The sequence below is a fragment of the Mustela nigripes genome, chromosome X (genome assembly GCF_022355385.1).
Source record: "Mustela nigripes isolate SB6536 chromosome X, MUSNIG.SB6536, whole genome shotgun sequence".
NCBI classification, from domain to species: Eukaryota; Metazoa; Chordata; class Mammalia; order Carnivora; family Mustelidae; genus Mustela; species Mustela nigripes.
The window spans coordinates 57118809-57131508 of NC_081575.1; the positions used below are offsets into that span (position 1 = coordinate 57118809).

Here is a 12700-nt window from a genome sequence, read left to right on the forward strand (position 1 = left end):
TCTATTTCAAAATATGCTGCTTATCACTAAGAAATATGAAATTACTTTGTAAAATTCTTTGTGATCACAGTGCATCATTTACTTTTCCCAGTTTAACTAGAATGCTTGGTTCCTTTACCCCAAAGATGTCTTTTATTTGTCACTGTGGAATTATATTTACAAATTCCTCGCAAATTACACATGTTGTCTCATTTTTTATGTGAAATGTATATAAAAATATATTAAGCTTGCTTTAAAATTATAGAATTTTTCTAATGTTACACTCAATACTAAATGATACCAAATTTGCCTGAGTGGTATACTATTCTTGAGACATTCAGTGAATAGTAGGTCACACAAGTAACCATTAATTTGGAAGCAGTCTTGTAGGTTTTTATTCAGGAAAGAAATCTCATGCATACTGTACAAAAATTCATCCCTTATATCCAAGCAAGACTACTTATTTGTAGCTCATCCCAGATATCTCCAGGGAAAAAGAAGAGTATTAGCATCCCACAATTCTTTTTTAAAAGAAACTAATTTACTCATGAGACTCAAACCAGCATGTACAGTATGTGCCCAGTTTTATAAGTTTACTTTCCCTGTGCTTCGCACACACAGATATTCCAAGACAGTAGTCTTCAGTTAGCTTTGCCAGCTTTATTTAAGCATGTTGCTGTATTACATGAGTTATTCATTTTCCATATTCCATGGCATATTGAAAATGTGTTTGTTTTTTAGGAATGTAAACTATGGATTTTGAATGAATAAGGTGGCAGATTTAAACATGGTCCCAAGGGTACTGTAAATTTTCAATAACTGTAAAAAAAATTAGGTTCACCTTCAGAAATAACTTGGAGTGTGGGCCTGGTCCCAAAAGTTAGAGCATGGTTTTGAATTCAGAGTTACATTGGCAGATAACTAGCAACATCTATCTATGTGTCTTGATATCTAGGAACAGCACACAGACTGCATTTTGTTTCTACTTCTAATGACTTGGTTCTTTCCCCAAGACCACTAACAAATAAGAAAAATAACTATTGTATATTTTACTTTTCTCCTCTTATACTTTTCCTCTGATAGAATACTGATGAACTAAGATATGGCAAAACTTTGGCCATAAAAAAGAGAAAATTATACAAAAATTGCACTGAAATTCATAGCCTATATACTCATCATCCAAAGAGAAAATACTAATTTTTATAGTTGAGATCAGGTATAACACATGTCTAAGTATAGAAGACACCAATAGTAGTTTACAAAAGTTATTAAGGTGATCTTTTAAGTTACTGATCTTCACATTATGAGATACTTAGAAGTTTTATTTATAGAAGAAAGCAATTTTTATTCTATTTAATAAAAGAAAACCATTTTGTCATTGGTTTCTTATTTTAAAAACTCAATTTCTTTCAATTAATTTTGCTTTGGGTAAACTGAGATGAGTGGTTCACAGCGTATTTTTCTCCAATAAAGCAGTCCAGGCTTTAAAAAAAATATATGACACTGTCTGATTGAAATTTTAGATTACCCAAAGGGTTTCTTTTAATTAATAGCCATTTTTAAATTAAAATAATTTTGCCACCACTGTATTATCATTAGTGTCTTTCTTCTCCTGATAATTCACTGTGTGATCCCAGCCACATCAATTGCTTTTCTTGAACTTAAATTTCCCCACTTTGTAAGGAGGATAAGAATGATTAATCTTATGGAACTTGGCATTGATACCCCAGGGCTTTGCATAAGTATTATAAATACAGATGATATATTTGGGAATTGCTTTAATCTTTTGGGAATAATGGCACCAGATGAGTCTGTAAAGATAGATTGATGAAGAATCTATAGTAAAAAAAAAAAGTTATGTGTTTACTTAATATATATGTAAAAGGCAGCTCTAGCAATTGTCATAATCCATAGATTTGTTCAGTGTGTCAATGTTGCAATCCAGTAAGATACTAAAAGAATTTTGAAGTGGACCTCATGCATTAACAGTGCCCCATGCTGCTTATATATAGTCAGTCAGCTACATAAAATTAAGTTACAAAAAAAAATAATAATCCTCTTTTGACTTGAGGGTATCCCCACGAGAATTTAGAATGTCATCAAGTATTTTCATTTACCTGACTTTCTAATACTCTAAGCACATGTTCAATGAATGTGAGTGGAGGACTTTGCCTTTTTTCATATGGCTTCTTCACAGTTACAAAGTGAACTAAATCCAGTGATATATTTCTCTTAAACTATGATCAACTAATGTCAGCAAAGGCTTTGTTCCTCCTTGACTGGGTTAGTGATAAACAACTATTCTAGAAGAAAATGGCTGTGTGTTCTATTACTGCAACCTAGCACCTTAGAAAGCATGTAGAACCAGTAGATGACTGCTTTGTGAATTCTCCAAATTTCAGCAAGAGGTTCATGTGCTATTTAAGAGTATAAAACAAATAACTTTCCCGTCAGATAGGAGTTAGTCTTTCCTTATGCAGATTAACAAAAAGGAGAAAGTTTCTAATCTTGTCCCTCTGCTATAAGACAAATGTATAAATGACATTTATTTTAATAAAGAGAATAAAATACTGTCTTATTTAAACAGTGGATTTCATAAATTCTCCAGTATGCCCTTTCTGTTCCTTAATTCAGTAATGACAAGCTTGCATTTGTCCATGTTCCTTTGGTCCTTATTTACCACTGCACCAAAAGTCCACACTACAAGTAATTCTGTCTTAAAGTACCCGGATATGATACATTATTAATATTGGAAGCATCAAATCAATCATTTAGTTCACAGTATTTTTTATGGTCAAATGGGCATCAGGACTGTCAGCCACATAAAAATGTATTAAACATTTATTTCCTTTGTATGGATACATGTTATACAATTCCAGATGAAACGATTTTTCCATGGCAAAGCTTAGTCCATGGCTCTTGGCTTATCCTATTTAGTCCAACCAAGAAATGAGCAGCCTCCTAGAGATATAATTTCACAGCTAGATTTACTGTCCAACTGTGCCCTGGTGGGTGCTTGACCATTGATAGATATGGGCATAGCCTTAGAAAAGAAAAAAAGTTACTTGGAATTTTCAAGTTGTTAATGTTTAGTCTAAAGTGGAATAACTGAGATTTTCCCTAATAAGTTCTTTCTCCTAGCGAAGTGCATACTAGTCTTGTGATATGTGTTTTTCTATAAAGGACAGTATAAGTGGGCAGGAGTATTTTAATAAGGAATATAATTGTAAAACCCTTTAGCAGTGATCAGTGAAGACTTAAAAACTAGTATGAAAATCACTTTTCTCAAATACTTCAAAGCACTTTGTCCAGAATAGTTGCGCATTTCCCTCATAGTTTGCCTTTTACCCAGGGTTTCACTCTACATAATCCACACTCTCAAGATCTAGTATTTTATTACTTCCTTAATAGTGTATGAAGAGGTTTTCTTTTATGTAAGATACTGTATAAGGTCCTGAAGAGAAATGTTTCATTCTTTAAGTCCATGAATATAAATTGACAAGAAAGAACATTTATTAATGTAAAATTGAAAAAATTAAAAAAAACCTGTCCACATACTAATTCTAAAAAATTGATTTTTCTGGCTCAGGCACTGCTGTCAGATTTACCTCCTGAATTAGAAGAGATGGATTTCAATCATGCCTCACCAGAGCCTGATGATACCTCATTCAGTGTGTCTTCTTTATCAGAGAAAAATGCCTCAGACAGCTTGTGATTTGACAGGGGTTACATGATACATACAGACTTTTGACTGCCTAACAGTTGTGCATTTCCAGATAACTGCATTCTCTTGCCTCAAAATTCCTCAGTTGGAAAAACATATTGTTGGAACTGACACATTCTGTGAAGAATGGACAAGATATAATGGCTACAATGTAAAAATGTATGTGAAATTTAAAAGCATCATTTGAGAAATTTTTCCAAACTGATAAAACTCTGAGGAACATTTGTATTTAATTTTTGACAGTTTATCTGAAATGTGTAATGTCTAATTTCTGAAAGATTTTTGTTTGGTTTTTAGAAGAATCTTAGTTTTAGTAATAGTTTTGACCCAAAACATAAAAATAAAGTTATTTCAGCATTACTTATCAAGTTACTAAAGCTTGGTTAGCTTTGTTTTATAGCCATTACATCTTTATTCTCTCTCCTTTTCCTATCAGCTACATACACCTTTACTCAGGAAAGTGGACTGAAATTTGAAAACAAAACCTTAAAAATGATTTTACCTGAATGAGTCCTAGGATATATTTCGATTTCCTATGACAATTTGACTTCAGCTGATGAATGAAAATTTAAGGATCACTGGTTTATAATTGTAAATTATTGGTATTCTTCCATTTTCTAACCCAAATATTTGGGCGGTAGGGGGAAATCACTATGGAAAAGTAATTAACCAACATGAAATCAAATAAATTATTAAGTGTATAGAAACAAAATGTTGTAAAAGATTAGTCTTAATGGGGATTCTTCATTGTTGCAAATGACAAATATTGGTAAGATTCACATTCTACTAGTAAATCTGTATAACTAAGTTAGATGGAATTTTGCACAAATATTACACTTTTATCACTATCTTCATAATACTTTTTCAATTCTTACATTTTATGAAACAGGAAGTCAAGGTAGAGTCTTCTTTTTTAATCTAGCCACTGAGTTTTGTCACAAATTTTGCCCCATTCTCATCTGAGGCTTGTACAGAGCCATCCACCAAGGATAATATCCAAAAAGAGTTATACACTACTGTGGTTGTAAATCACAGTCCTCTGAATTTCCTGGACACTTTTCTGTGAGTGCACTCCTAAAATGGGCATGCCACCCAGTTGTTCTATTAGTAGGTACCAGATGGCCATACACTGTAGACAATTCTTTGCACACTGTTCCTTCTGGGGTACCAGCTGGCATTACCAAGACCCAAAGAAGGGAAAATGCCAGTTTCTTAGTTTCTCCCTGAGCACACAGCATCATGTTTTTGCGAGTTGGCTGTGTGGAGTTGTGTTGCATTGTTAAATTATTATCTATTCCTAAAAGATTAATCAAGTATCTAGATGGCTTTCATTTTTTTCTTAAGAGAGGGAAAGAGAGAGGTGGGGGAAGGGCAGAGGGAGACGGGGAGAGAGAGAATCTTAAGCAGGTTCTATGCCCATCCCAGAGTGCTATAAAGGTCTCAATCTTACAACCCTGAGATCATGACCTGAGCTGAAATCAGTAGTCAGATGCTTAACTGACTGAGCCACCCAGATACTCCAACTAGATGGCTCTTTTGGCCATCAAGTTTCTATGTCACATATTTTTGTAATTTGCAAGCAAAATCAATTTTGATCTTGGAATTCAGATACCTATTTATGAATGCAAAAAGGCAGTCATGTTTATCTTTGACCTTGAAATGTCCGTTGGTAATCCTTTATTTTGTCAGCTATTGTTTATGACTATTGCCATGCTATTGCTATGGTTCTTTTGTTAACAGAAATATTTCAGTGGTTAGGTATGATCCCTTTTAGATAAAAGCCATACAGTTCTTTTCAAATAATGTTTAATACTCCTTGCTGTGAAGTAAAATTCCATTCAGAAAAAGAGTTCTGAGTAAAAGAACTTCAGGCATTAGGAATAAATTTATCAGTCAATTCCTCCATGAGATAGAGAGTCCCTACGTAAGTGTAGAAACCATCTCATAGGATAGAATGAACAAATTCCAGGATTTCAAGTCTCTCCTAGGAGCTCCATCCTATTCACTGAGTTTATCTTTAAACTGTAATTTCTTCTGCTCCAATTTAAGCTCTGTCTTATTTGGTTCTTTTTTTCCCCCAATTTTATTTTATTTTTTCAGTGTTCCAAGATACATTGTTTATGTACCACACCCTCTTGTCACCAAGTAAGGATAGATAATTCTCTCCTACATCTTTCGGCTTTACAGATTGTATCGGTTACACCTCAGCAATTAGACACCAAATCAAAAAATATTCATCGAGCCTCTGCTATAGGGACATTTGATTTCTACTCCTTAGCAAGGCATAAACTTCAAAATGAATTATGTCTTTTCACTTTCTCAGAGATACTAATAAAAGTTATTTAAGTAGAAATTTTAATAAACTTAAAGATTGTTAGGTGTGATTCCTAAAAAAATGATCATCTACAATTTTGAGAGGACACATTGATGATTTCTTTGTTCCTGTTTAAAGTTCCATTAAAATAGAAACAGTACACGTAGGAATCCTTTTGTTTTGTGTTTCAGCACCAGAGTTATTTATTTTATCCTCAAAATTAAAACATTTAAAAAATGAAATGTAGTTGTTCTGTACCAGGGACCAAAAGAAATAGCTGCATCCAGAAAAAAAAATCATAATTGATAGAATTAAATTAAGTACTGCAGATTTTTTAAAAGTTGCCAAAATCAAGTATTAAAAGTTTATTATGAAGAAAATATATTTTTTAACACATAATAGGTTGGAATTTTTTGAGACATCTTAAAGCAGAAAAATATCAGTTTGACTGCTTTTGTGACATCTTCATGACTAGGGGGAGAAAAACAACTAACGTTTCATTCTTTAGGGTTTTGACACATTAAAACAGACCATACTATCTGAAGCATCTCTCATAATGACAGATACCAAGGTGAAATTTTTTTTTCCTTTTAACTACACTTTGATGTTTGCTTTCAGCTTAGGATAGCCAAGCAGTTTCTAAGTAACAAATGTTTATCTAAGAACACTTACTTTAAAATAGGTTTTAAAAAATAACTTGAAGATACCTTCCTCATTCCAGCCAAGCTAACATTAGTCACAAGAAAATGAGAACTATAGTTACCCTGTAAAATAGCAAACTTAGCATATGCAAGGAAAATATTAAAAGAACATTGTTCTTAATGAATTTTGGAACACTGAGAAAGAAAAGAAAAGAAAATTGGACTTCTTGGAGGGCACCTGTATGGTTCAGTCTGTTAAGCAGCTACCTTTGGCTCAGGTCATGATCTCGGGATCCTGGGATAGAGCCCAGCATCAGGCTCCCTGCTGAGCAGGAAGTCTGCTTCTGCCACTGCCCCTACCCTCTGCTCATCCTCCCTCTCTTTCTCTCTCTGTCAAATAAATAAAATCTTAAAAAAGAAAGAAAATTGTTCTTTCTATGGGAACTGGGGATGCTTTGTTGTAAGGTCATATATCAACATTAGAACTTCTATGCTTACCAATGTAATCATGATAAAAATGTTATTGTTGGAGATGAAAAAGCTACAAACCAATCACATCATGTGCTGTGTATACTACCAGAACTTCAAGAAATGTCAAAGAGGCCCCAAAGACAACAGTATCTATTTTAAGGCACTTTCATAGCCAGTCATCTTTAAATTTGTAGGAAAAACAGAAGCGATGTATTTAGAAGAATTGTAGGCTCTAAATTAGACTTTGTTGCTTTATATTTGGGGGGAGGAGGGGACATTCAGCCCATTTCCAAGGAATAGTTTCCTCATTTTAACCCGATAGTTTATGATCATTTTTAGAAGAAATTCTTAATATTTTAAGGCCTGTCCTTTCTCCACATTGTAGTGATGCTATAGCAGGAGTATTGCCTATTTAAAAAAAATATATATTAGATTTTCATTCAGGTCCTAAAAAATGACAAATTCTGATATATTAGCCCTTTAAAGAGCTATCAGTGCTATAGTGTCTAAAAGATGAGTAAATGTTTATCTTTGAAGTTGGTGTTATTTTTGGAAGACAACACTAGTATACTCATCATATCGGGCTATTATTTTGTGATAATATAAGGGAGGATCCTACTAATTTGTGAGACTATGGTCAGCATACTATTGCCCCAAACAAACCATTATTAAGGTCATATTTCTTAAAATGGAAAGAGAATAAAATAATATTTTCATGAAACTATAATTATGATTGTTCCGTTAAAGCTTATACTGAGTATATATTGCTCTGCATTGATATTTTATTTTATGTTAACTTGTTAAGTAATTCCTTTAAGTGATTATGCATCCCATTTTACTGATACTACCTCTGAAATATATTACCACCTTAAAACTACATTATTGTAATGTGATCTTTTATAGGGTTTTTATTTAAATTTTATAGAGGCAATAAATGATTTCCAACTAATAGACATCTATTTCTTTCTTTTAATGTTTATTTCTCTAAGTCTTTGTGGTTTTTGTTTGTTTGTTTGTTTGTTTTTGAGAGAGAGAGAGAGAGAACAAGAATGGAGGGAGGAGGGACAGAGGGAGAAAGAGAGAGAGAATCTTAAGTAGGCTACACACTCAATGGGAAGCCCAATGCAGGGCTCTGTCTCACAACTCTGAGATCATGACCTGAGCTAAATCAAGAGCCAGATGCCCCATAACTCTTTGTGTTTAAAGCATTATTCCTTTTTTAAAGATAATTTTTCCTCCCAAAATAAGGCTCTGATAAAAAAGATCCCCCAAAATGCAGACAATAATAAGATGTTGTGTCTCAGAGAAGGGAGAACATGGAATGCTCAAGTGAAAATTTGGTTGAATTCCAAGCTTCCAAGTACATCATCTTTAATTGACTTTACTTAAAAAAGAATTACTCCAATTTCAATGCACTAGAGTGGATATTCAGTGATAGATAAAAAGATTTTTCCAGGGAAGGATATTTAAATAGTAAAACCAGAAAGTAAATTGCCACCAAATAAGCAAAGAATGTTATTTTCATAACAAATTTTTTAAAGTGATAGGGTTGCATCTAAATCTGGCTCTCCTTGACACCAGTAGAGCATGCTTTTAATTTGGATAAAATATGCCCATGCATTTTTTTGTCAAAATCTTAAACCAATGAAAACTGCTCATGTTACCTAAATAATGGGAGAGGGCAGGAGGTGAGTTTAAAATAGCACATCAACAGTTTTCCTTCCCAGTTCAAGAGTGTTGCAAGGGGAAAAAAATCACATACAAACATGCACTTCAAATGATCCAAGTGTTTCTCAGTCTGCAAAAACATTGAGTTAAGGTGGTGAAATCCTTTCATTTTATAAAAATGAATGGGAATACCTCTTCGACCTCAGCCGCAGCAACATCTTCCTAGGAACAACGCCAAAGGCAAGGGAAGCAAGGGCAAAAATGAACTATTGGGATTTCATCAAGATCAAAAGCTTTTGCACAGCAAAGGAAATAGTTAACAAAATCAAAAGACAACTGACAGAATGGGAGAAGATATTTGCAAACGACATATCAGATAAAGGACTAGTGTCCAGAATCTATAAAGAACATAGCAAACTCAACACCCAAAGAACAAATAATCCAATCAAGAAATGGGCAGAGGACATGAGCAGACATTTCTGCAAAGAAGACATCCAGATGGCCAACAGACACATGAAAAAGTGCTCCATATCACTCGGCATCAGGGAAATACAAATCAAAACCACAATGCGATATCACCTCACACCAGTCAGAATGGCTAAAATCAACAAGTCAGGAAATGACAGATGCTGGCGAGGATGCGGAGAAAGGGGAACCCTCCTACACTGTTGGTGGGAATGCAAGCTGGTGCAACCTCTCTGGAAAACAGCATGGAGGTTCCTCAAAATGTTGAAAATAGAACTGCCCTATGACCCAGCAATTGCACTATTGGGCATTTACCCTAAAGATACAAACGTAGTGATCCAAAGGGGCACGTGTACTCGAATGTTTATAGCAGCAATGTCCACAATAGCCAAACTATGGAAAGAACCTAGATGTCCATCAACAGATGAATGGATCAAGAAGATGTGGTAGATATACACAATGGAATACTATGCAGCCATCAAAAGAAATGAAATCTTGCCATTTGCGACAACATGGATGGAACTAGAGCGTATCATGCTTAGCGAAATAAGTCAAGCGGAGAAAGACAACTATCATATGATCTCCCTGATATGAGGAAGTGGTGATGCAACATGGGGGCTTAAGTGGGTACGAGAAGAATCAATGAAAGAAGATGGGATTGGGAGGGAGACAAACCATAAGTGACTCTTAATCTCACAAAACAAACTGAGGGTTGTTGGGGGGAGGGGGTTTGGGAGAAGGGGGTGGTATTATGGACATTGGGGAGGGTATGTGTTTTGGTGAGTGCTGTGAAGTGTGTAAACCTGGTGATTCACAGACCTGTACCCCTGGGGATAAAAATATATGTTTATAAAAAAATAAAAATTATATCAAAGTAAAAAAAAAAAAAAAAAACCCCCCCCCCCCAAAAAAATGAATGGGAATAGAATCAGGGGACAAGATGGCGAGGAAGTAGGTGGAGGCACCTTTTCAACCTGTAACCCAAAGTGAGCTGATTACCTACCAAAGAACTCTGATCACCCATGAAATCAGCCTGAGATCAGAATTATACACATCTGGAACTCTACAGGGGCAGAAGACGCCAGTGGGCAGGTAAAGCAGAGTGGGAACGGCGGGCTGATATTGGAAGATAAACAAAAGGGGGAGGGAGCCACCAGAGGTGACCGGTTGGAAAGTAATACCCCCTATGAGCGAGAGTGCCTTGCATCTGGGGACCAGCATTAACTTGGAGACTGGTTGAAAGCACTCCAAAAGAGGAAAGGATCACGGTGGGGGTGGGGAGAATTGTGGGAATCAGGGCAGCTAGGGACAGGGGCTTAAGTATCTGGCCCCAGGACAGCCTCCCCTGGTGCTGAGCCAGAGAGAGTGCGGCGGAGAAACCAGGTCTTGGTCCCTAAGCCGCCAGCACTCCCGAGAATGCATGGGGTCCGGCTCCTGTGAGGGGATGGGAGCCATACCTGACGGCAGAACGTGAGAGCCCTGCTATAGAGCCTGAGATACTCCCCTGAAAGAGGTACAAAGGCCCAGCCAGCGCCCTTTGATACGCGCCATTGTTTCAGAGCCCCGCACCAAACTCTCCCCCCAGAGAGGTACTAGAAGGCCCAGCCTGGTGCTTTCAGACCTGCACCCCGTTCTCAGAGCCTGAGACCCTTGCGCCACTCACAGCCTTCCCCGAAATTGGTGTTCGCAAGCCGGGCACTCTTAGACCCAGAAAGACCAGGTGCTCCCAGCCTGGGCCTGCGGGAAAATCTCAGTGTGCAATTGCTGCTTGAAACCTCTCTGGTGGTCTGGAGCTGCCCAGACAGCCACCACTGCCATAGCTTTGGGTACAGGCAAAAGATCCTGCATCCCCAGGGATCACGACTTGGAACCTGCTCTGCCGGGGGCCAAGGGGGAACTTATTTGGACTCTGCAGCCAGACTGAGGCTTCTCTCTGAGAGGGAGGTCAGAGGTGCAGTTTGTTTTCCTCTAAAACTACAAAAACCATCAAAAGCGGTCAAGGTGAGAGAAAAAAAAAAAAAAGTGAACAAACATAAAAACCGCCAGAGAACAAAAGCCTGAAAAAAACCAGTTTCCTCAGAGCCCATCCCCTTGAGGGGGCTGGAGGACTTAACTCACGGAACATCATTGACTGAAAACCCACATGGCAGGCCCCACCCCAGAAAACAAACCGAGAAAGGAATAAAAAAAAAAAAAAAAGGACTACAAGAGAACAACCATTACTTCATAGGGAAACTTTTATTTTTTACTCGTTCCCACTATTCTGGTTCATTTTTTTAATATATACATAATTTTTTAACCTATTTACCATCACAGCGAGCTGTCCAGTACATCAAATTCCATAATAACCTTCTAAACTGAAATTTTTGATACATACACCTATGTTTTTCTTTTGCATTTCTATTTTTTGAATTCCTTTTTTTAATTTTAGTTTAGTTTAGTCTAGTTTATTCCTTTTTATTTTTATTTTCTAATATTCATATAGAGTTAAACTTCAAAGTAATCCCCTTTCCCCAATCAATACTACCCCTATAGGTAAACCAATTTTTAATCCCCCTTTATCTTAGGAAAGTTGAGTCCTTTAACAAATATAAAGATACATCCAGGAAGAATCAAAACAAACTTCCTCATCCACACTGAGAATTTATAACCACTCTCCCATTTTTTTCTTCCACCAGTGTTTCTCTGTTTTCGTGTTTGTCCTGATAGCATATAAATCTTACACTTGGGGTACTTTTTGACGAGGTTCTTCCTTTATTTGCATATATATTTTTTTCTCTTGTCATATACTTTTATCAGTCTCTTTGTCTGTTTTTGTCTACTTCATAAATCTTACCTTGGGGCCCATTTGGGCTGAATCTTCTCTTTCATCTTCCCTTTCTTTCCTATCTTTCTCTCTCTCTCTCTCTCTCTTTTTTCTTTTTCTTTTCTTTTTACTCTCACTTGGGTGGGGATTCTTGATTGCTCAGAAGTGTTCCAGGTTGCACCTTGACTGCACCACAGTTGATATATCCAGCTACATCTGTTCAGTCATCTCTCACCAAAATGACTAGGAGGAGGAATGCCCAACCTAAGAAAAATACAGAGGATGGACCTTCTGCAACAGAGCTAATGGCTGTCAACATAGACAATATGTCGGAAAGAGAATTCAGGCTAACAATTATCCAGGCAATAGCTAGGTTGGAGAAAGCCATGGATGACCAAACAGAATTGATTAGGGCCAAGCTGAAAGCGACAAGAGATGATGTTCACAATTTTAGGGCAGAGCTTAATGCTACCAGAAAGGAGGTTCACAATACTCTAAATGAGTTCCAATCTAATCTAAATTCTCTCAAAGATAGGGTAACTGAGACAGAAGATAGAATTAGTGATCTGGAGGAAAAACAGAGAGAAAGGATCAGGAGGAAGCCTGGAACAAACAGCTTAGAAACCATGAAA

At 36.3% G+C, this 12700-nt stretch overlaps 1 protein-coding gene across 1 annotated transcript in view; it reads left to right on the forward strand.

Annotated features, from left to right (window-relative positions):
- Positions 1-4101, forward strand: part of HDX (highly divergent homeobox) — a 220013-nt gene extending 215912 nt beyond the window's left edge. The window contains exon 10 of the mRNA XM_059384879.1: positions 3569-4101. Coding sequence (XP_059240862.1) covers positions 3569-3694 — 126 coding nt within the window. The 3' untranslated portion in view covers positions 3695-4101. The remainder of the gene's footprint in view (positions 1-3568) is intronic.
- Positions 4102-12700: the final 8599 nt, after the last annotated feature.